Source organism: Nilaparvata lugens, chromosome 3 (assembly GCF_014356525.2).
Source record: "Nilaparvata lugens isolate BPH chromosome 3, ASM1435652v1, whole genome shotgun sequence".
Lineage (NCBI taxonomy): Eukaryota > Metazoa > Arthropoda > Insecta > Hemiptera > Delphacidae > Nilaparvata > Nilaparvata lugens.
Window position 1 is genome coordinate 30,450,688 of NC_052506.1, and position 26,079 is coordinate 30,476,766.

At 31.3% G+C, this 26,079-nt stretch overlaps 1 protein-coding gene across 5 annotated transcripts in view; it reads right to left on the reverse strand.

The window, feature by feature from the left end:
* Positions 1 to 824: 824 nt before the first annotated feature.
* The window catches only part of LOC111064336 (proton-coupled amino acid transporter-like protein pathetic), a 29,984-nt gene continuing 4,729 nt past the window's right edge, over positions 825 to 26,079 (reverse strand). The window contains exons 1-10 of one of the 5 annotated variants that reach the window (XM_022352051.2): positions 23,640 to 24,449; positions 20,649 to 20,802; positions 13,040 to 13,129; positions 12,058 to 12,208; positions 11,378 to 11,502; positions 10,353 to 10,437; positions 7,606 to 7,881; positions 5,963 to 6,138; positions 4,616 to 4,785; positions 825 to 2,211 (exon numbers count right to left, since the gene is read on the reverse strand). In XM_022352051.2, the coding sequence (XP_022207743.1) occupies positions 1,970 to 2,211; positions 4,616 to 4,785; positions 5,963 to 6,138; positions 7,606 to 7,881; positions 10,353 to 10,437; positions 11,378 to 11,502; positions 12,058 to 12,208; positions 13,040 to 13,129; positions 20,649 to 20,734 (1,401 nt within the window). In that variant the 5' untranslated portion in view covers positions 20,735 to 20,802; positions 23,640 to 24,449 and the 3' untranslated portion in view covers positions 825 to 1,969. The other 4 variants (XM_022352054.2, XM_022352053.2, XM_022352050.2 and 1 more) reach the window with 4 other exon arrangements.

Genomic DNA, 26,079 nt, shown 5'->3' on the forward strand with positions numbered 1-26,079 from the left:
TGGAGAGTGTCAGGGGAAAATAATAATTGATAAGCTACTTCTGTACTTGATTTTCTTAATAGAAACTTTCTTCACAAATTTTATTCATGAATGCTATGTAGTCTGAACATTCTATTATGTAACTTAGGAAAATCGAAACGATCCATTTAGCTAGATTATGTTATTTTAGTCTAAATACGGTACCGTACTTAGGAATCTGACTCAATCTATCTCAAACCTTGTGATTATGTAAAAATATATTCCATTCTATTTTAATTTTAGGAATATTGTCATACAGTATCCCTCTAGTGAATTAAATGTTCTATTGTAGCTGTACCATGTTTTTTATAAAATATTGTATTTGTATATTTGTATTGTATCAATTATTGAAATTAATAATATCTATCACATCAGTTATCCTTACTATGGCATGTTTACACATCTCTGATTCTTTCCCACAGATTTCAGTTGAATTCCCATTTTATCTATTATCCCAATTCAACAGATATTATTTATTTTTTATTTGAGAGAGTAAAGCAAAAAGAAGAACAACCCTATAAGGTCCTGTAGTAGTTATTCTACGATACAGTGTCCTCAAGATGAATTATCATTTCCTTTTTCAAAAATTTTGACAGGAACATGACTATAAACTGAGTTTTAAAATGACCGGTATCGGTATATTCGATATCGATTAATATTCATCCTACTATATGTTTGCAACTTTTAACACAGCCTACAAAAACTACAGTACGGAAGCCTTCTGTGCGGCAAATTCGATAATGCTCATATTGTACTAGTACCGTACAAGAAAAATTTAATTATCATGTAGAAGAAAACCAAAAGTATTAAAGAATCAACAAATTCATTTATTTACAATTTCTTAACATACATCAATAGAATCTATACAGTACTTATTCACATTGATTTTAAAGTTTTTCGTCTGTACCTTGTAATCATTCATCCACATGTCTAGGAGTATAGGTATCTTATTTAGAAATATAATAATAAAAGGTTCTTCACCAAAATAAATTTTCAAGATTCTCGCTATAAGGAGAAACACACAGAAGAAGGATACATCAGGAGCATAGACAATCACTATACGGTTCTGAATTTATAAAAACAAATCCAGTAAAATTGTAGATATCACATTTTCAATACATCTCACTATGACTTTACATTATTACTTCTTAATAAAAAAATTCTTATTGGTATATGTATACCAATTTACTGATATACTTCTTATCATATACAACAATAGTATTCAAATGAAGATGAAATTTCAAGATATCACGTTATTGTCTGCAACCAATGTCTGATGGCAGGTGAAAGTATAATGAAATAAAAAGATACCGCGGTAGGCGCTATGTTAAGTAGTTTGAAAATTTCCAGATTGAAATAATTACTTCACTAGACTACTAATAAACTACCAAATGTTCCAACAAAATCATTATTATTTGTTCATGAAATGCCATGATCAGTTTTGAACATAGATTCATATAACGATAATTAATTGTACTATTTCCAAAATGATTAATTTTTCGGAGAAAATAATTTATCTAACTGATGGAAATTGTTTCTAGATTTTCAGATTCAAGTGTTTGTTTAGTTAATCAAGTGGCTTCTCATCGCATTATCATTCAAGTACCGTGTAAAGTAGGTAGCCTGTATGTAATCATTCTGCTGTTCCCGTTAGGGACTCCCCAGTCCCCACCAATATGATGTCATTATTTACTCTTATTTACTATTGTACCGTAAGTTTGTGAAAATATAATAATAATAACAGAATTTTTATGCTCCAAACTAATAATCCAATTAACAAAAAATACATGGAAGGAAAAGCATATTACTAAAAATTTCATGGATATTTGGAAAGCTACAGTTCGAGTTGAAGAGATGAGTGTTTATGAAGAGAAGATTTTAGAAGATATAGTATACTATGTATGAATAATATGATAAAATATCATAACTTAATATTATTTTTCTAGGATTGTCAGCTATATTCTTCGATGATATCTATTACACTTGTGATGCCTCCTGCAATCATAGCGTAGAGTGAAATGAGAAAGAGAACGCCATTCTTCCACAAGACCCAATTTCCCATTCCAAAGCCCTCGTCCCAATATAGAATCGTGTCAATTATGACCGGTATCGTTATTCCCAGCACAGCAAATCCCACCGCTCCAATCAGTGATATCACAGGTGACAAATTTGGTACCGCAATGGCAAGTAGCACTGGAAATAAATAAATACAATTTTCAATTGTTTTTGGTGGGCATCATAGGTATCATCACAGAGTGTCACAATTCACAAAATATGTCGATATCAGTCGATACCAGTATTTAGAATACATCATATGAGAAAAATATATGATACTGTATTTTTTTAAATGCTATAATGAATGTACCGTGTACATCATAATAATTATTGAGTATTATTGAATGAGTTTACAAATATTAATTATTGCTATCATTCACCCTGAAGTCTTATCAAGACTTATGCTACTACAAAAATATTGACATACGAAAGCAACAATTATCTAGAATGAAATTCGATGAGAGTAACTTTCAAAAATTATTAACTCAAGCGGGAATCAAACTTATCAGTTCTCCCTGTTCCAATTTCCAATTGAATGAAGATTCATCAATCAATTTGAAATTTCATTCAATAATAGATTATCAACAATTTCGATACTGGTAATAGATCAATTTATTTAAAAACTAAATTCCCTTTTGGTAGAGGTGATTTGAAGATTCGATCGATTGACAAAAAAAATGTTAATGATGGTAATGGGTTTATTGATTCAATGATGACACAATTATTTTCAAAAATAAATTGGGGGAGGACCAACAGTTAATATACAGCCCAAAGCTGTTTCTCCACCGAATTTTGATTCATTGAACTAAATTAATTTCATAAATACAAAACATGGCAATTCATTGTAAAAATGTAGACTATTATACATTGTAAAAATATGAATGACAATTACAATTTTAATAATTATATGGCAATTGAATTTTTGAAATACGTTTATTACCAGTGGCGTAACGTACACCCCCGCTGACCCAGGGCGCGGGGGGGGGGTCCGGCTAGGGCCCGGATAATATGTAGGCTAATATAGGTTTTCTGAAAAAATAAAATTACCCGGTCTAGGGGGCCTGGGTTAGGGCCCGAAATAATAATTATATATTGCATACTTTAAAAAGAAAAATTAAATAATCATGGAAGTAACTTTTGATAAAAAAGCAGAAGATTTATTGTGGAAAATGACAGGTTTCATTCATTGTGTAAGAAGAAATATGCAATAGAACAATGTTATCAGTCTAGTTATAAATTAATATCAAGAGAAAGAAGTAGGAAATAATGAATAAGGCAATAAAGAAAAACAATCATTGTTCAAATCCACTCGTAATAATAATTATAGTTCCATTGACAGAGCTTCAATAATTGTGTGCTGGTAGTGAGCTTATTGAAAAATTAGAATGCTGTTTGTTTACAAATCATTAAAATTTATACATCCGGTAAGACAATCCAGACTGATACTATCCAAACCACTTAATTATAGATAAGATTTACTTCTTTTCTCTCTGATTCAAACAAAGATTGTCAGAATGGTTCTAAAGTAGATCGTTATCTTTATTTACTATCTTTAAGTAAGCATTGGAGGAATTCAATCAAGAACAAGTTTTATTTTTTCAACTAAGCTATGTAATTCACTAATGAAAGATGTACGTTCACATTAGAGTTTAATGCTTGGGATTAAGGGAGAAGGGTGCTGGAGAAAGGTGGTACGATTTTAGAAGAGTGGCCCGGAATTTTTTTGCGGGGGGGGGGGCTCGGTTTGGAAACGTTACGCCACTGTTTATTACAATATAGTAAATAATATTCTCTTCTAAAATCGTACCACGTATAATAGTTTATTACATTTGTTTAATTGCATATCATTGATGCATGAAAACACACCAAGCCCACATCAGTCATCAATAACATCACAGACCTATTTCTGAATATGGTGAACTTAAAATTTTAAAATAGAGGGAGCAAAAAATAAAAATTGAAAAACGAAGAATAAGTTTGAAGTAGAATGGAATGACTTTTTCATTTGATGAATTGAATGAATGTCCTGTTTAGCAAGGCATTTTGAAGTAATGAGATCAGGATGGTATTCAATTCTAGGCTATGAAATTTACTGTAGTTTGTTTGCATAGGCCAACGTACCATACGCGGTAGGCCTATGCTACAAATGAAATTCATGAATTTCCTCTGGTTTAGAACTTTCACTTAAGTATTCTAAAGCTTTATACCAATAAAGTTCCAAAACTCTAGGCTTATACTATTCAATAATGAACTCTCAAATATTTTAATATATAATATATTTTCAACCAAAATTCGGCAATGAAATACGATGTCTAAGCCCTGTGTTTTCCATTCACAATCATTATTGTATGATTATGTGTGTATGTCATTGCTATGATGAATAAATAGTTTACGCTATCAAGAACCAATTTCTAGAACTTTTTATTGAATCTAATGGACCAGTAAATCCAAATTTAACCAAAAGGTTGATGTTCCATCAGATTAGATAAAAGTGTCCCAAAAACTCGGCTTTCTGAGTGAATCATAATCATTAAATCCTTACCTGTCCCAATTATCAGCAGTACTCTGATCACATAATAAGCTTTTCCTTGATTCTCTTTGTTGAAGTTATGTTTCACATTATCCCAAAGAACCTCAATTGATGCTGTCAACTGCAAACTATAGGTGAAGAGAATGGCTAGAGCCACGCAGATTTTTATCGACTCGGCCAACCTATATACATACAAATTTGAAAAAGTAAGAAACAATCCGAAAAGTGAATTTCAGTAGAAGTGTATTTATACTGTGTATTCAACATACAAATTGTTATAACTCACTATGTTCATTGTGAAAATTTCAGTGTTTTCATTGCTCACTGCAACTATAGTTTTCTAGTGTTTGAAATTTTCAAGTATGAAAATATCAGTGGAATAAATGTTATTTTTTAGATTTATTAGATTTTCAACACTAATATTTTCAATACTAAATCAAGTTATATAGAAAAGCATCAAGGTATATCAAGTTTATGTAAACATGAAATTAATATTATAGTAATATATAACCTATATCAAACCTCACATTACCCCAATGAAGAGATGATAATTATAGAGATGGTTCAAAGTGCGTTATTTCTTATTACTTGCTCTACTCTATAAGGAATTTTTTTTGGTATTCTGAAGTAATACCTATAAACCAATTATAGAAAAACCAAGAGGAATGTGGAAACATGTAAAAGTTGCTCCTCAATGAATTAAGTAGAATACTAATACAATATAATGTTAGAATTCAAATTATTATATAATTTAGAATAAAAATATTGACGAAGTAATCACAGCATAGCATTATTGCTTTTTCCACAGATTTAATGACCGACAGAATCATTTATAGCATTGATTGAATATTAATAATATCATAATATAATGACGAGTGAGTCTTCACATCTATGAATAATTATCTTGAATCTATGTATATATTCCAAATTAATTCAAACCAATTAATTGATGAGATTAGTTGAATAGATTGATCACGTTTTCAACTAGCTTATTTTTATTCTATGAATTTGGCGGATATCTCTTTGTGTAATGACAAATAGAAAATACACACTGATTCATAACCCATTATACTGGATTAATATTTTTTCAGTGACGAGACGCAGCATTGGTTTTTGCTGGATACTCAACCTCTCATCACAGATATCAGTACCTGTGTACCTACGGTACTCAACTGTTAGATTTGACTCTTTCGTAGTCTAATTTTCATTCCATTGCCAACATATTCGCATTCGAAATAGAATCACCTAATACTATACTGCAATAATTAGAATCCTATGTAATCCTATGTAATTAGAATCTTATGAATCCATAAGAATACTTATTAAATGAGCTGTGAAAGCACAAACTATATTACTCACCAATCATGAGGTAAATTCAAGGTGATGCTACCAACTGTTTTATCTCCATATTTGAGGTAGCCAAAAAATCCCAAAGACGTGATCAATGATACAACTACCAGCATTGCAAAGTTTAAAACACCTGGACATCCTAGGAAATGACTTGGGTGTCTCATCGAATTTTCAATAGGCATTATCTGGAAAACAGGAGTTATAATATGCATCATTCAATTGATAATGGCAGGCTTATTCTTCTTCTTGAATGTAGTGCTATTGAAGAATTAAATTGAGGATTAGGCATACGTTAGACAATAATTATTTGTAGAATTCTCAACAGCTTATATATTGTAGCCCGCCAGGCCCTCCAGGGTAAAATAAAGGCAGCCTTTCTATCTATTGTAATTTTATTTGTAGGGCCGGTTGAAAATAATATTCCAATGAGTATATGACTGATACGTACGGTAAGGAAAGTGACAAATTTTGCACATAACGGAACCAATAATATAGGTACGGTACGTCATCCGATGAAGGTTCAGGTAATGTTATAAGATCGTTTGCAATAGCTTATTATTCTATGCTTGGTAGAAATTACCTAATAAAATCCAAAGATTTTATTCTAAAAATTTTCAAAGTTAAGTTAATAGGCTACGTATGGGTCTACTACATAATATTCATAATTGATGTTGCTTTCCATGACAAAACACTAATATATATAATAACTTTGTTGTGGCTAAGACACTGTGTTACTAGTAAATATTTGAAAAAAAAACACTTACTTTTCTTGGAGTAATGAGCCTCATGAGGCTGATGAAGCTCCTCTTCGAGAGTGAAATGCATTCCTCATTACTCCAAGAAAAGTAAGTGTTTTTTTTTTCAAATATTTACTAGTAACACAGTGTCTTAACCACAACAAAGTTAATACTATTCATAATTGTGAGCCCTATTCAAATTCTAAATCATTCTATTTCATTCGTGTACGGTACCTAACCTATCAATAATGAATAACATTATTCTATCAATTTCCTCATCAATCCAATCATAGCCTTTTTTATTCAATAAATGAATTTTTATCTGGAGGCTGTTATATTGATGTGTAGATTATTTATGTTTTATGCTGTGTTTCTGTGATTTGACCTGCCTGACTGTGATTGATTCTTGTTTAATCTCCTTTTGACGTAACTGTGATATAAATGTTATTTTTTGGTATTTTTTTGATCATTATTAGATATGTTGTTGTTTTTTTTCTGTTATAATTAATTTAATTGTGATCTGGACCGACTCAGCAGTGGAACGGATAAGCTGTGAAAAGATTTTTATATTGAATGGACTATTGATGGAACTTATATCGATATTGTATTGACTATAAATTACTGTATGACGAGACTCTATGTTTGTAAAAGCTCTTGAGTTAATAAAACATTATTATTATTATTATTATTATTATTATCAATCTTCCTATTCCATCTTTTCCTCTATCCTAAATTTTCTTGGATAATTATTGTTGAAATATGTCTATTTCATCCACTTCCTTCTAATTCCCAATTTTATGGAGAATGGTTGTAAAAGAAAGTTTTTGGTTCATCAGATTCCTTCAAAATTTATCCTGATCATACAAGTATATTAGTAAAGTTGGGTGATAATTATGCACAGATTGAAGTGCTTACCGTCCCGATTCCCTCCATTCCAAGAAGGACAGTGCTGAGAAAGAGCGAAATGCTGCTCGGTGATTGGATCGCTGGCCGCGAGTCGATTGGAGGCAGGTCTTGGAAGATGTAGTAGAAGCTTATTGTGATTCCTATTCCAAGTAAGAAGTTGGCCATTGCACTGAAAGGTACAAGGTATTTCATGTGCTTCACACAGCCAATCGGCACCACCAGAAGAGTGGAAGCAAGTGAATACCATCGTATATTATAAGATACACCAAAGTGATATTCGACAACCTGTGCAATTGGACAGAAAACAAAATAAAAAAATTGATTGAAATTATACAGAAAATATACATTTTCAAATAAATGGTACATCGTGCGATCATCAAAAAGGAAAATATTTGCCTGGATAAGTAGACTAATGCAAAATAATTATAGCTTAAGAATAGTTCAGAATATTTTGTGATTAATACAAAATAAATTTGATTTTGAACACACATACACATGCTTCAATCCAATCAATTTGAATGAAAATAATAGCATTAATATAATAATATAATGAAATTATATTATATTATATATATATATATTAATATAATGAAAATAAAATTTTAAATAATTGTAAATTGTAAAATAATATAATAGGAGAAAAAGAGACAGCTGTGGGTTCACCCAATTAACAAAAAGAGAGACACTTTCAGGGTGTTCCACCATCTCTTTCCAGACTTACTGAAGGACGATAGAAATTTTTTTCAATATTTTAGAATGTCGCTAGAGAAGTTTTATGAACTTCTGAATATGCTAAAACCATTTATCATCAAGCAAGATACAAACTCGAGAAGACCAGTTTCACCTGAAGAAAGAGGGTAGCAAAAGCAAAAGCTTCCGAGGGTAGCGAAGAGGCACCAGAAAGGTGGCAGCGCTCAGAGGAAAAATTCCTCTCCTATTGCACTAATAATTAGTGAGCCAATTATTTGAATAGCACATCTTCTAAATTGGAGTAGGTTCCAGAATCTAAAATAATACTTTTCCTACAGGTACCTTGGAAAGTGATCATTTCTGGACTGATTGCAGGCCGCAATGAATCACTTTTCCGCTCTAGTGCGCAAAGTATTACATTGCGTACTCTTAATACTTTGCGTATTATCTTGCAGCCATCTCAATCAGCTGTTGACATTGTTGGCATGTATTTTGAATGCGAATTTGTTCTATTTATATTTCTGATTTTCAAATAGATAAAATGAGAACTCATTGAATTATATATTTTGAGTATTATTAATTATTCGTTATTTCAAATAATATTTTTTTTATTCATAAATTGATTGGTTGAAAAATTATTTAGAAATTAAGATTTACTCAATAATATTACAATTTTTTAATTAATTAGATTAATTTAATTTTTAATTTGAATAAACTATTTATTATTAATTTTCAATTGGATCATCGAGTTTAAAATAAATTAAAGTTGTTATTAATAAAAAAATTATACAGACAAACATTTGATGGATTTCAGCCATCATTTTACCCATAATCAACCACTTTTCATATTCAATGGTAACTGTAGGAAAAATTTAATGTGAAATACATGCGCAAAGTTCCTCTGCTGCACTCAAGAAATCATTCCGCCCTCGCCTACGGCTCGTGCGTAAACGTTTTTTTCGGTGCAGAAAACTGTCACTTTGCGCAAATAGCTATTTCAATTTATATTGATTCAAGAATCTTACCCCAGACGATCAACTGTAAAGTATGATAACATAAGGTAACTATAAGATTACTTCCTTTATTGTACTTCCTACAATTTTTTGTAGCTTAAGAAGCACTTATTTTTGGATGGAAATTAATCCTTCGAGTTCCATTATAAACAAATATTCATATAAATCACCTGAAAACAATAGGTACTAAAATAGGTACGGTACTATGAAAACTGCCTACGTATTATTAGTCTCACAATTTACCTGAAATAGGTGTTTTATTTTACTCAAACATTTTCAATACCTATTCACTTATCGCATTATTATTAGGCTCTTATGGCTTACGATGCACCCTATGGATATTCCTAGAAAATATAGCCTACAGTCGATTATTCCACGATAGATGTGGAAGCCGAAGACCAAAGATTCGAAATTAAATTTGAAACAAAAAATGTCCAGAAAAAATTATTATACCAACCTCAGTTTTCGAGGTATATACATTCTTCGATATTTTTGGAAAACTACAATAATTAGAAAACTGTGAGTCAAAATCATAGGATATGTTTGGAAACGAAATTAACTTACAGTGAAATTCATATAATTTGTTCCTATTCTGACGTTTTTGAACTCTATATATGATTGTTAATTTGAACTGTTTGTAATTTGGATTTTTGTACGCTAAAAAAAAAAAATTAAACACGTCAAATAGAGAAATAAATTATATAACATTTTGTTTGAAATTTGTTCATTTTCCCAACCATATCTCTAGAATTCGATTTTGACTTATATAGTTTTCTAGTTAGGTATTGATTTTTTTCAAAAATATCGAAATATTTCGAAAACTTAGGTCGATATAAGAAAATTGTACTGAATATTTTTTGTTTAAAATTTCATGTTGAATATATGGTCTTTGGCTGTAATAGCTTTCGTTGGACACCCTGCATAGGTTGAGGAGGTGAATGAGGGTTTTTATCATCGTGAAGCTCTTGATTTGAAAGGACGAAAAGAATGATCTACATAGAAATTTTTCTACATATATTTACATAGAAATTAAATAATGAAGTAGGTACCTACCTCTTTAGCTGATGAAGAAATAATGAGAACATAAGCTGTGTTGATTCCATAGTACGTGATAAATTGAGAGAAATCAACCATCTTTCTGCAAACAAAAAATACATCCCCTTTTTTATTTCCTTGCCCTATAACCATAGGTAAGGAAAGTATTGCTTTCCGAAAAAAAATTAAGGAAACCCAATTTCTAAATTTCTATTCGTTTCAAGGTCCCCTGAGTCCATAAAAGTGGTTTTTGGGTATTGGTCTGTGTATATATATATATATTATATATATATATAATATATATATGTGTGTGTGTGTGTGTGTGTGTGTGTGTGTGTGTGTGTGTGTGTGTGTGTGTGTATGTGTGTCTGTGTACACGATATCTCGTTTATATAGGCCTAGTTCTTAATGTCAATTCATGTCAAACAAGTTAATGGGATTTATATGAATAGCGAGTCTCTCTCTTCTCTCTAGCATATTAGAACTGTATTATTCATTATTCGTGTAATGGCAATAAAAATTACGATTGAAAATTTTCTGGAACAAAACTATTGAATTTTTTATTCAATACAGTATAAGATCCAAAAGAAAAAATACAAAAATTCAATAAGCCTGATAACAAAAATGTTTTTGTTTATTTAGCCTATAATATTCATGTCTTGAAATGAAATAGGTAGAGATTTCATTGCAACGAAATAGAAAAATATCAATCAACACGGTAATAAAGGCTTGATTTTTTACAGAAACACAACATTTTTTATTCAGAATGGTAAGGAGTTTTTGTAATGATACATAGCCTGGAAGTAAATTAATATATATGAAATGCCTCTATAGCTCCTGGTACGTTATAATCGAGCTTAACATTTTTAAAGTTCTTTAGAAAAGTTTATTTGAACTTCACTCCAAAGTCAAGTATTTTGGAATAATAAATCTGTGAAACATGAACACTGACTCCGAAGAGGGAAGAGATGCTGCAGGTCACTTGAATAATAATTTTGTTCGAAAATGTGAAAGCCCTCTTATTGGTTTTTGGAGGATCTTACCTAAACAATCGTGCATATCTTCTGAGTCGTTTCCCAGCACCTTCCTGGAAGGCTCCTTCTGCAGTTTCTGGATAACATAGCTTTGGTTTTTTTAACATAAAACACAAGTCTTGGGATGCTTTCACCTAAAAAAAATGTGAATGTGATTTTTATTATCATGATAAAGATTTATAATAATATAGATTCGAATCGAATAAGGTTTTCTCAAACTATTACAGTTTACAAGAATATAAGCTCTTTACTGGGAACAGTATTGAAATGGTTAAAAAGTTACGATGCTATTTATATTATTCTAGATATAATGAAAACTTTAAATTTTCTAGTAATATCATGTCATTTTAGCTACAGTTAACAAAGTCGTTGGTCTCTGTTCAAATAATGCACTTGATATAAGTATCTGATATCTTTTATAAAAACTGTGATCGATGATTTTATTATTAGAACTCATCAATAATATTATGACACATAATATATGTCACATATATTATGAATAAGTTGTTATGTAGCAATTGCATGGGAATAACATAAAAAAGAATGAGTGTGATTTATCAAATATTTATAGTCATTTGAGAAAACTGTTGAATAATTTTTTGCACAACGTACCTAGAAATAATAAGAACGGTATTACCTAATTTTGATAAATATATCAGTTGAGTTTGTATAGGAGTTTAAAAACTTACCACTAAGTGTGTACAGTGAGTACTGACGATGCCCATAAAAATAGTTCCAAAAATACTAAAAATGAGACCTCCATGTTTGAAAGCATCTGGTGAAGCTAGGATTCCAGCGCCCAAACTGCTTTTGATGACATGCAATAAGGCTCCAAAGTCTCTGTAAAAAAGAAACTAGTGAAAAATTATGTGAAACTTGTAAAGTGCATTGCGAAATTATAGTCTCTTCTACCGATAGTGAATTAAAACACAATGAATGATTTAAAAAACATAAATCTATGTCAAATAAGTAAGGTACCGTACTGATTCACTCCCATAAATAGACAGTTGGTTCATCAAACTATACTCATGCCTACAGAGGATATAGAAAGTGTTATTAAATAATAATTCCAATTATGTCTCTAATTAGTTATCACATAGCACCTAGTATTAAGAGAACGTATCCTACTGGAAAGCCTCAATAAATATCTTTGAGTGGAGAATTTTGGAATTATAGAAACCAGGATTAAAAAAATTGAAATCGGGAATTAATGTATTCTATAATATTTATTAAATATGCATGAATAAGATTTAAATATTCTGAGATAAATAAGTTACGTTGGTGGATAAAATTTGATTGAAAAATTCAATTATTGTGTCTAATAATTCAAAAATCATGATAATATTCAACCGATCCTTACATCTCTGTTTCAATAATAAATTATAGCAGGATTTAATATTCTTGCACCCTGCATTTTACATCGGATAGACCAATAACCCCCTATTTATGCATAATAATTTAATATATTATGTTGTTGATTATGCAATATAGCATGCACTGGTGTCAGTTTCAATTTTGTGGAAACACATGTTATATCAAAGTCTATTTAATAGGAGATTAACAACACATTTTGAAGAGCCAATCAGGCTACCCACCGGTAGGCCTACTCACTTGAGTAAGAGTAAAACTCTTTCACTCCATAACTTAGTGTTTCAAAATGAGACTACTTACGATGTCGCCTTTGAATGGTCTCTGGACTGTAAAACTTCTTTTTTCTTCTTCTGATCCTGATCCAACGTTGATGCTGGAGCCAATTCAATTCTAAAAAAAGATAAATAGTTCAATATTAACAAACTCTCCTTGAATGAAATCTCACCCTCAATAGTCACATTAGAAAATTCATTAATAGTAAATCATCATAACTGAGTTCATAGGTGCATTAACACCAACTAGAATACAAAAATACGTCTGTCATATCCCAATGGGACTATTCAATTAGAAAGCAGTCAATGCATTTTCAATTCCTCTAAAATAAGATAAAAAACAGCTCCTCTGTTTTTCATTCCATGTGAACAAAAAACAATACTTATTGCCGTGCTACCAATTTTTCCTTAAACGGTTGGAATAGCATTTAACACCTATCAACCTAAGGATAGTTGTCGGCTCCAATAAAATAGATTCTTGACAAACTGTGAATGGATCTATTGCCTATGAATGAGAAATCTAGTTTTCAGAGCAAATTAACTTATAATCTTCAGATGAAAATACACAAATACACAAAGAAACATATATGTCTTAAGCCTAATTATTTCAGAGTTATTACGAACTAAAATACTTATCTAGTTTACAGTTGAAACACAGTGGCTATTGGCTTGACTACACTAATAGCTAATTATGAACAAAACAGAATGTAAAAATTTATAAAAAACTCAATTTAAAACATTAATAAACGAAAATGATTTAGAGCAAAACTCCACGACAACACTTGTAGCCAGCCATTTTTCTAGAGAAGAAGGAACAGGAAAAGACATAAGTTGCAAGTCACGAAGCCAACGCCTCGTTCAGTATCGATTTTTACAGACACGTCACCAAAAAATTATAACTTATAAGTTTAGAATTCACATTCTACATCTGTTCTCAATAAAACTTTATTTTAAAAATGTTATTTTAAATTTTTATACATATTCTATTTAAATAAACCATTTATCCAGTAATTTGTTAACCCTGCCTCGGTGACACCATGGAGCGATGCAACAAACATTTACGATAATAAATTCTCCGTCAAAAAATTTGTCCGTCTATTGATAACTCTGACATTTACTATAAAGTTCCATAGATCTCGAATTGAAGATTCGATTCCAATGTGAGAAGAAAAATGTAATATTACAAATACCCCCCTCTTGACATAAAAAAAAATTTTACTGTTTGAAAATTTAAAGAAAAAATTTACATTGACCCTAATGAAAATTGTTGAAATTTAAATTTGAGAACAGTAACAATTTTTTCTAGAAAAACATTACATGTCATCCAAAAATTGAAAATTATTATAAAAATTCATCAATAGCGTTTGTTATATGTTTCCAAACAATATTTCAAAATATAGAATATCAATATTACTTTTGATTTAGCTTTATAATTTAAAGAAAAATATCTCAACAGAAAGTTTAATATGTAAAGAATAGTTTTTTTTTGAAATTGCACATAAATTTAATAGATAGATAAATTCAATTTTTATTGCATAAAAAAAAATTTAGTATGTTGAATGAAAAATTATTATTATTATTATTATTATTTTTTTTTTTTTTTTAAATGAATTGATGAATTGTTACATTTAATTTTCACATAAAATTTCAATAAATCAAAAAATGTTCATTTCTTTCACTATTGATGCGGTTGATTTTATTGATGCACATTTTGGAAAACAGTCCGTTAAGGCACTCAGTATGATTTTCAGTTAAGTGTGACTCCAATGTGATGACGTTAAGTGTTGGGCTGATCTGGATGCATGTAGTGTTGGGCTGATACTTGTAGTCGACTGCTGCATACCAAACTCGATACAGGTGACATCTCAGTTAGCATTGCTTCATGTTTGTAGTAGACGGCTGCATTCCAAATTCAATACAGAGTCACATAAATTTTGTATCATATTTGTAATTATACAATGTACATTTCAGGCTTGAAATGACAATGTAATTCGTTTTTTTTTTGGAAAAGAGATAGATGCTGCATACAGGATTAATTTAGGTGAGGATTAATTTAGGTAAGGTTTGGTTTTTTGATATTTTCAGCTTTCAAGGTTTAGAGTTCTGCATACAGGAATAATTTAGGAGAGGATTTTTTGAATCAATTCTTTCATGATACTGTGACTGTTCTTCTGAATTCAAAGTTGTGAATGTGAACATGGATGGCAATTACCTCCAGGTAATGCAGTAGTGTTGAAGTTTGAGATACAGAGTCAGCAATAAGCATTGGCATTGCTATTGGCGTATGCTTTGGTGTCGGCTTTGATTTTGGCATTGGCATCAGCATTGGCGCAGGCATAGGCATTGGTATCAGCATTGGCACAGATATTGGCATTGGCGCAGGCATCAGCGTTGATTTTGGTGTTGGCATCAGCATTGGCGCAGGCATTGGCGTAGCTATTGGCATTGGCATCAGCATTGGCGCAGATTTTGGCATTTTGGCGTAGTTATTAGTGTTGATATTGGCGTAGTTATTGGCGTTGGCATCAGCATTGGCGCAGATTTTGGCATCAGCATTGGCGTAGCTATTGGCATTGGTGCAGGCATTGGCATCAGCACAGGCATCGGCGTAGATTTTGGCATTTTGGCGTAGTTATTAGTGTTGACATTGGCGTAGTTATTGGTGTAGGCCGCAGCGTTGATTTTGGCGTAGATATTGGCGTAGTTATGTCACACTAGTTCGAAAATCACCCAAATGTTCTTAACACTCTTCATGGCGTTCACTTGTTACTGATTTCGAGATTCACATGATAACTATTTCAATGTTAATGTCTGTGCTGTACCTGTTATCTTAAAATGCTTATAAACTAAGAAGAAAAACTTGATTAGGCTATCCATACAATCTAATACACATGAAAATTATTTTTAAGTATTTATGAAATTGAAATTTGTTAACATCTTATTATACAGTCAGCAATACATAAATTGTGAAATATGGACATATCAATGATAAATTAAAAAAAAAAAAAATCATTCATTTTCATCTATTCACTGTTCAAATATCAAAATTTTAATCCATTCTTCAAAATAGAAATAGAATTTCATAACACTCTGTATCATTATCAAAATTGTAAAAAACATCAGATTATCACAACAAAAAAATTTAATTTCAATACATATTTCAATAATTTCAGACAATTGGTCTTCTATTCACAATCATTTCATAATATATCTGCATTTCATTATCATTTAGTATAACATTTCATTTATAGCAAGTTCATTTCACATTTATGATTTATCATTCAGGGTTTCAAAATTATTTAGTTTTAATTTTGTTCAAAAATTGTATAAAAAGCAAATTATTTAATATTGTTAATCATCGTTTGTTGGATACTATAGTTTATTTCGACTCTTCAATGTTCTGAACACAAGCTACATTTCATGACAAAACTTTACTATCAATCATTAAACAAGAAATCATTCAAAACATCAATAATATTTTGCTTCAAAGGCAATCAATATTCATAATTAATCATCATTTTGCATCTATGGCAATCAACATAAGTAATCAACACAAAAAATATTATCTCATTACTGCCTCTCTAAGTCATAACCTCTGTTATTCCTTCTTTAGGCAATAATGGGTTTCCATCTCAAAAAACAATCACATACCAGCAAAATTCTAATCAACAAACCCCACTAAAAATTCTACATTCACTCCATCATCCATTTCAAACGATAATCAATCATATCAAAATTTATAGAACAAGAAAGTTTTAAAAATTTGAAAAAAAAATCAATCACAAAAACTTATTTCAATTAATAATATAACAAAACGTTTTAAATTGAACCATTTATTTTTTAAAATAATTTAAAATTTAAAGACTGTATAATAAGTATAAACATTTCAAGATTATAATATAAAGATGATCAAGATGAAAAATGGGTAAATAAGTTCCCTAAAAAATACAAACAAGAGAGAAAGAAAACTGGGTAAATAAATTCCCTAAAACAATACAAAGAAGAGAAAGATTAATTAGAGCCTATCCTACATGTCAGTACTGAACTTTCATGAGGAAGTATATTTAATAAAATATACTACTATGGAATTTTGTAAATTCCAAGTATGACTCTAATTTGTTATAATTGTGAGCTATCACTCCCACAAAAACAACTGGTGAAGGAAAAAATGTGTTGACTATTGTGACTGGGTGGAAAGTTCCTAGATGTCTGTAAGGCAATGTGATAGCAGACTCTAGTATCGGACCACAAAAACAAAAGTATGCAAAAGGTTTTACAAACATTTGTTGTTGCAGTCATAAGGTTTTTATATCGCAAACAAGTAGGTCAGATAATCGAGTCCAGCCGTATGTGGTTCACGCCCACACCTCTAAAAGAATCACACCTACTTGTCTACCAAAAATCCAAAGTATTGGACAGCAAAGAAAAAATAAAATGCAAAATGGGTTAAAAGCCCAGAAGAAAACTAGAACCTAATTACATATGGCTTATGGCACAATATGCAATGAAAGATGAGAACATGGGACAAAATTGCTCTGAAAAACCTAATTACCTAATATGATACCTAAAAAAAAATATAGACATGATTAAAATATGTAATACATGATGAAAAAATATACCGCAAGCAAACAATTATTTACACTACAATGGATAGATTTTAGAAAAGTTAAGTTTTATCAACAAATTAAAGATTAGGAAAATAAGCTACTATTTCAACTTCTAATATTATTTCAGAAAAAATACAAATTTAAATGACTATGGACAAGATTGGTTAAGATATGCATCATAGAAGAAATTTACTGAATATTACACAAAGACAGGAAAGAATCGAAAATTGAAAAGATTAAGGGCCAAGAAAAATAGGCTACAGGAAAGAAAAAAGACACAATTATGGACTCTTACCATACACTGTGTAGCGATTATGCTATTCTGAATCCTGGCATAACACAGGATTCCTAATCATTGTGTGTTGGGGAATACCCTTCCATCATGTGATTCACAGTTATCATCTTGTAAGTAAGCAACTTGAAACAACCTTTGAATACTAATACATCAATGGAAACTTTGCGTTTTGTTTTCTTTAAGAACATGATTTTATTATTCATGGGTTCATTTGTTTCAAAAAGGCCGTTTTGCCTACAAAAGTTAGTCATGTTCACTTGAGAGTGCATAGCATACACCTTTTCAATGCTCAGTTGAAAGTTGAACTCATCAACTTGACTCAAAGCAACATTCATTTTGTTTACATTGTTCCTAACCTCCACAGAAACCTGTCTCATGTAATCATTCATTTTGTTTACAATCTTCCTAACTTTTGATGTAGTAATCTGATCCATAGAAACATTTGATTTGTTTACTGTTTTCCTAACCTTCAATGTAGCAATAGTACTTTCTTGATAGTTGACTTTCAATGAAGACAACTCCCTACCTACTTCTTTACTCAATTCTACTATCTCATTAGGGTTGACTTTTTCAACAACAGTAACTAGGCCTACATTTTCAGAAACTTGAATGAGTTGATCTTGTAACTTAACACTACTATCATACTGCTTCAATTTGTTTCCATTTTCATGATTATCACTCAATGTTTCAGCAAATTCTTGCTTCATATCATCAAACCTAGCATTAAACTTAGCATTTTGCTCATCAAATCTAGCATTTAACTCATCAAACCTAGCATTTTGCTCATCAAATCTAGCATTTTGCTCATCAAATCTAGCATTAAACTTAGCATTTTGCTCATCAAATCTAGCATCTAGCTTATCAAACCTTTGTGTTAAGAATGCTATAAGATTCAGATCATTTTTAATGTTTGCCATTTTGTAATATGCACTGATTCATTAAAACTTGATCTCTCTTGAACCGACTTCCCACTCAGCTACAAACCATTCATAACCTATCAAGATATCTATCCTACCAATAATTTTTTTATAACCAGGGATATATTTTGTAGTTTGAGTCCCACACCAGGGCGTACCATTTGGGACATATTTATTTTGTAATTCGGTCCCACCACAGGGGTAACATTTGCCGTGCTACCAATTTTTCCTTAAACGGTTGGAATAGCATTTAACACCTATCAACCTAAGGATAGTTGTCGGCTCCAATAAAATAGATTCTTGACAAACTGTGAATGGATCTATTGCCTATGAATGAGAAATCTAGTTTTCAGAGCAAATTAACTTATAATCTTCAGATGAAAATACACAAATACACAAAGAAACATATATGTCTTAAGCCTAATTATTTCAGAGTTATTACGAACTAAAATACTTATCTAGTTTACAGTTGAAACACAGTGGCTATTGGCTTGACTACACTAATAGCTAATTATGAACAAAACAGAACGTAAAAATTTATAAAAACTCAATTTAAAACATTAATAAACGAAAATGATTTAGAGCAAAACTCCACGACAACACTTGTAGCCAGCCATTTTTCTAGAGAAGAAGGAACAGGAAAAGACATAAGTTGCAAGTCACGAAGCCAACGCCTCGTTCAGTATCGATTTTTACAGACACGTCACCAAAAAATTATAACTTATAAGTTTAGAATTCACATTCTACATCTGTTCTCAATAAAACTTTATTTTAAAAATGTTATTTTAAATTTTTATACATATTCTATTTAAATAAACCATTTATCCAGTAATTTGTTAACCCTGCCTCGGTGACACCATGGAGCAATGCAACAAACATTTACGATAATAAAATTCTCCGTCAAAAAATTTGTCCGTCTATTGATAACTCTGACATTTACTATAAAGTTCCATAGATCTCGAATTGAAGATTCGATTCCAATGTGAGAAGAAAAATGTAATATTACATTATACAACACAATACAGATATACTTTATTTTTCTATCCCAGTTCTTACACCAATGGTGTTTAGAATTTGTTATTAAAGTAGGAATCCCAGTAGGCCTACCGTTGTTTTTTTCTGAACATGAACAAAATAAATACGTACACGGTACCGGTAACCTTCTATAATAAAATTAACGAGTTTTGATTCAAAATTTTGAAGGAAAACCTTCAAACAATAAATTTTGATCCAACCCTCACTATGTAGCACTCCATAAAATACTCCTGATTTTGAATCAAACACGTAAAAAAATGTAGTATGGAACGCTTAGAGGGAAATCTGGAAAGCATTGTGTTGATACTTGACAGTCACAATGAGAAAAATGAAGCAAATGGAAGCTTGTTGTCCAAAAAAGTGATGTTCCCCTTTGAAGCTTTCTGCTTTGTAAATATTTAATTCCCAATTTTTCTCATCTCAGCCACTGTGTTGGCTTCCTCAATAGAAGCCGTCCATATAAGAAAATCGATGACTCCAGCTTCATGTGAATTGAATGGAAAATGCGAGCTAATCTTGATAAGTCAATGCGTTAAAGTTACAGTACGGTACCATAACGATTTTCTATTATACAAATGAAATTCTAGTCCCAGCTATATCATCATAGTGTTATCTCACAAGATAAAAAATATTATATTATTACAGCAGGTCTCAACGTTATAAGTTGGTATTATTCATTAATCATACTCCAATAAAATATCTCCTTGGTCATTTCTTACCACATTATACAGATTTTGAAATATAGTTGGCCTGGAAGGTAATTTTTGTAATAGGCCTACTTACTGACTGGAAGTGTTGAAGCTCTCTGTACTTCCAGTATTTCTGATATCAAGTGCTCCTGAATTTTTCATATTAATTGTTGATGCCATTTTTCAAAATCTTGCTATCGCCTCGAATTACTATTGTTGGCTAATTTGTCTTCTTCCATTACTGATACCTGGAATACAAAATAAAAACGTTCATTTTCAATGATATTCACACTTGAACATGGTATTCTAGTATATATATTTCTGAATCATAAATAATAAAGAAAATATAGGTAACTCATGAATGAGGATGAGATAATCAGAGAAAGACGGAGTGCCCCCCCCAACATACAGGTATGAACGCAGCCTCCCTGAATATAGGAAAAATTCGGCTTCCATCCCCCCCTTATGTCCCCTTGTTTTGAGCCCTGCCCAAGAATTCATCACTCATTCACTTGCTTACATTGAATATAAAAATATCTATATAAAATACATTGAACTTCATTATTTTGAATTTGAATATTTTAAATCTTTATTTCTGTGGGAGAACCTCCGAGCAGCATTTTTAGAGGCTCACCAAATCCTCCCACACTTGTCAAACGTCTTTGTCAAACCTGAAATAATGATGCTACCTGTATACGGTATCGGTATAGAAATTAAACAATGTCAGAAATATGTGGATTTTCCAAGGAAATTAGATGCCTACTGTGCCGTATTTCGTTTTGATAGATTTTTAACGCTTTATCCAGAATAAATTTATTACTTCTCAATTCAAATTTAACATGTGATAATAATAAAAATAATAATAGTAGCATGCATCACCAACTGAATTGACGTGGCAGTGACATGACGCTGGCGTGGCACTGACTTTTTGTCACTTCAACGCCACTCCTATATAAACATAATCATAGTCCAATGCAAACAAAAGTGGCGTTTCGCAACGCCATTTATGTTTGCATTGAATCATAATAATATGTTTATATGAGAGTTAAAATGTCAGCGCCACGTCCGCGTCTCGCCACTTCTGTGTGAATTGGGAATTATTAGGCTACTCACGAGCACTCTCACCAGTGATGAAGTAAATATAGTTTTGTTTCTCTATGCTCTCACATACTCTTTCCTTCGTATTAAAGTTAAAATTTCCAAGCCCGATTCGTGATCCAACCAACAACCGTAATAGTTTATATTTTGGAAAACTAACCCAAATGGAAATAGAATAATTCACGATATTCTTATATTTTCCTCTAGAATAGTTTGTCTTCCGAGGCGGTGACCTCATTACCTATCTACCTTTATTATAGGAAATAAATACCTATTTACCTTTATTATAGGTGTAGAAAATTCGAAAAAATGAACTGTCAAAACTGAGTCGAAGTAATAGCATTTTTTTTATCATGAATTGGTGCAAAATTCAAGGATTCATACAATAGTATTCATAAAAACGTCGCTTCCAATAATTCATCATGCTGTATAACAGAGAACGTCAAGGACAAAGAAGCAGTACCTGACATCCGGACGGTGGATCAGTTCTCTCACGTGTTTATCTCTGAAACTCAGAAGGATAAACAATGATGATAATGAGTCAATTGAAGGTCGACTGTTTTTCTTTTTCGTTACAGAAAATCCTGTGACACGTTGAGAAAACTGTTTTAAAGCAATAACCACTGTCGACGTCCTGATCGAATCAAATAAACAATGGCAGTTGGAAAACCAAGAGAGCAGAGAAAAACATTCTGAAAGATACCGTCTTTAGTAGTGTATACTGTAATTTAAAAGTTTTCCCACAATTAACCAGAGAATCATTGTTGATTTTTGAAACGGGCTGAATAATAAGATGAGATTGGAACGCTCTATTTATAAAACAAATTTTCCACAGAGTTACGGTACTGTAGGCCTACTTGACAATTTAGTTCACACTAGGGAACTATAGCTTGCTCTAGTTTTTACTAATTTAAAGTTTTGAACCAACAGTTCTTGAAATATTTTATAAGTTCAATCCGAAATTACCAAACTTGAATCTTGAGAAATATTTAATGGATGAGAATTAATTTACAATTTAAAAACTAACTGTATCCACAACACAGTTAATTGATTTTTGCACCATAAAATTTAAGAAATAAGAATAAGGAAACGCACTTGAAACTACAGAACTACAGTTCATTTGACAAAGTTATTTTACCGGACATGCCTAGGCCTAGCACAACAATACTCGAAACAGACTTCATGAAAAATGTAGTATCTTGGAAATTTTCAACTCTCACTACTACGATAGACAATAATAATTATTATTAGATATTATTCAGCCAATGATCAAGAATTCTTCCCTTTTCATGATAATTCCATTCACGAATTTGATGGGAAAAATATCTTTCCTTCAATGTTTACACAGTGATAAAAATTTTGTCATTGAAAAGGTACGGTTCTCCATATTAATATAATCATCAAATCCATGAAATTTGTTTTAACAAAACAAACACTAGATTCCAAATACATAGACCTCAGCTCAGTCTTTCTCCATTTAATAATTGACTAAAATGATAATTATATAGATAGCATCATGATTAGCCTATTTTCATAATACAGATATATAGAAGCATATATATATATATATATATATATATATATATATATATATATATATATATATATATACTTCAATAGATTCTTTCTCATGATTATACCAAGTTATCATAAATTCATTTATTCATGGGGCATTGCTCATATATATCTGTTTCAACATTCAATCATTCAAAACGAAGTGAATTACTAATCTGGATTAGGATATTGGAATCCAAATCAATTCGTGACAATTTGCGAGTATACTCAACTTGTGGTATAGAACTGGAAGCAAGTACGTATCATACGGGTTGGGGGAATCGAATGTGATTCAGATTCACTCCCTCCTAAAATCTTACGCTTCACAGAATAAACGGGAAAATCTAGAAACGCTTGAAAGAGAGAAAATGGTCGGCGTATGTGGCACTAGAATTATAGTCACAAATCTTACTAATATACTAATCATACTCACTTTGTGGTTCACTGAAATCCATGGCGAAGTTGAGAGAAATACGAATTGAATTTTCGAGGCAAAATAATATCCGAAACGATTTCACCGCCAATTAAAGTCATATATAAGCATAAAGCATAATAACGATAATTAAACACGAATATTTGTCATCACACTGAGAAGACTTTGTAGCAGAAACAAAGCAGTTGCTCGAATAATTGCGTCCCCATTCAAGGAATACGTGTTCGATGTTATCCGGTGTTTTTTGCAAATTCAAAGCTTTTGCTGAAAAGTAGCGGGAGATGTTTTAGAAATCCAGCGTCTTCGAGGTATTGCCCGCCATACCGCAGTGCCCATACAAAATACCCCTTCTTTGAAAACAAGTCCTGCGCGACCACTCAATTTATTATTGGAAATTTTATAATCTTCAATTTTGTAGAGAATGATTTTTCCCCAGAAACTTAAAGTTTTCGAGATTGATTGGAAAAAAATTTAAAATTCCGAAATTTTTGGGGGTTTTGGGGGTGAAACCGCCCTCTGGCGTGTCAGAGAATTTCAGATTCGAATTCAGCGCCCCAAAATACATAATAATTATATAACCATCGAGAAAAATTCTTCCGGGACTTTTCCTGAAAAACGACCATTTGACTGGACTGATAATATATAATACGATTTACTTTTCCTTTATATACTTGATGAATGCTGAGCACTCTTCAACTTCGCATTGACTGCATTCTTCATAGGACGAAAATTGTCATGAATGGTGAATAATGTTCACTACATAGATTTCTCAACTTCTCAACTAGACAGATTATGAGACTTCACATAATAGAGAGACAAACTTACCTGAGTATCGTTGATACTTGGTTCTTCAAACAGAACTGAGATCTATAACATGAGGTGGCAAATCCATGAATTGGGGGCTATTAAGATAAAGACATGTGTAACTCTCTAAATGATGCAACCAAGGTAATAAAGTAATAACCCAATATTGATGTTGCTCAGACAGACAACTTGAGATCCGAGTTGTTCTGATACCAATAATTTCTATCAATAAGGAAGGTAAATTTTCATCACAGACTAATAATCATCGAATTCGATAATTATTGATTAAGCTGAGCTACTTTACTTCTCATGTAATATACAGCTAGTCTTACATAATTTTAAATCATTCAATCATAGTCTATATTTCCAATGAAAAACTACATGGCTGTGTGACATTCTTGAGAAATTATTTTTTAAGAGAAATATTTGATATTTCAACTTGAAAAATATAATTTAGAATGTCTGAAGCTACAAAGTAACGAAGTGACTTCGTTTTTTCAAGTAGCCTCCTTCCAAACTGGAATCAATCGCCTAGTTACTAGTAGCTTAGACAACGTAATAGATTGTTACAAACATTATTAATATTCAGGGTTAATGTGTTTGTCTAATTGTAGGCTGCAAACCTACATTCGTTGTGTAAATTTATTAATCCCAGCTATTCAATAAAGTTATTAATATTAGAGTTACAAGTTACTATACAAAGTATCTATAGAGTTACAAGTTTCACATATACGGTTCGTATTATACGTGTATATACGAGTAAAAGCATACGTACACGTACTTCAATAATATTTATGTAAGAATCATATCATGGGTCCTAAGTGTAAAGGCCTAATATGAATTATCAAGAGATAATGATCAATTAATATCTTGTACTCTTTTTCACATTATCATTATTTCATTTAAGTGATCCAAAGCTATATGATGCATTCTATAAGAACTTTGAACAACGTAGCTCGTCTTCCAGGTGATATGAGTTCCAAGAGCAATCACTTAATGCAGAATGAAAAATAATTCATGTTGTTGCTAGGTACAGTAGTCTCAAGAAAATTTCTGTTTTTATAAATTCACACCTATTTGACAAATTATAGTTTTTGGGTATTAGTATTAGAGGATGGAGACAATTAACAGAGGACCGAGAATCGTGGAGAGCTGTAAAGCCTTATTGGGCTGTAGTTATTTAAAAAATATATATTACCCTCTGGCGGTCGGTGAGCAGGTGAATATTCATTGTGTAATAGTGTTGCAATGTAAAATGTGAGTGAAAAACGTGCATGAAGTGGCGCACCTGACAGTTTATTATAATGTGAACTCCATCCTTCCTGCTTTTAAGCAGAGTTACACAAATAACTTTATGAGATTTATTGAATCTTTGAGATGAAACTCTTTTCATAGAAAATACCAATAGAAAAGGCTAATCGAAGAACTTGATGTTCTTTTAATTGCGATTAATTGTATTTTGTTCCACTATGATATGCTAGGAGAGAGGCAACCTCTCTTTTTAAACTAAAATATTCAATGAAACTGTTGGAGCAAAATGAAATCCACTGCCGTTTATAATTAGTGACCCTACATCACTGAGAATTGAAAGAAAAAAAAATGAATTCAGTACACTGCTGAGAATCGACATACCATC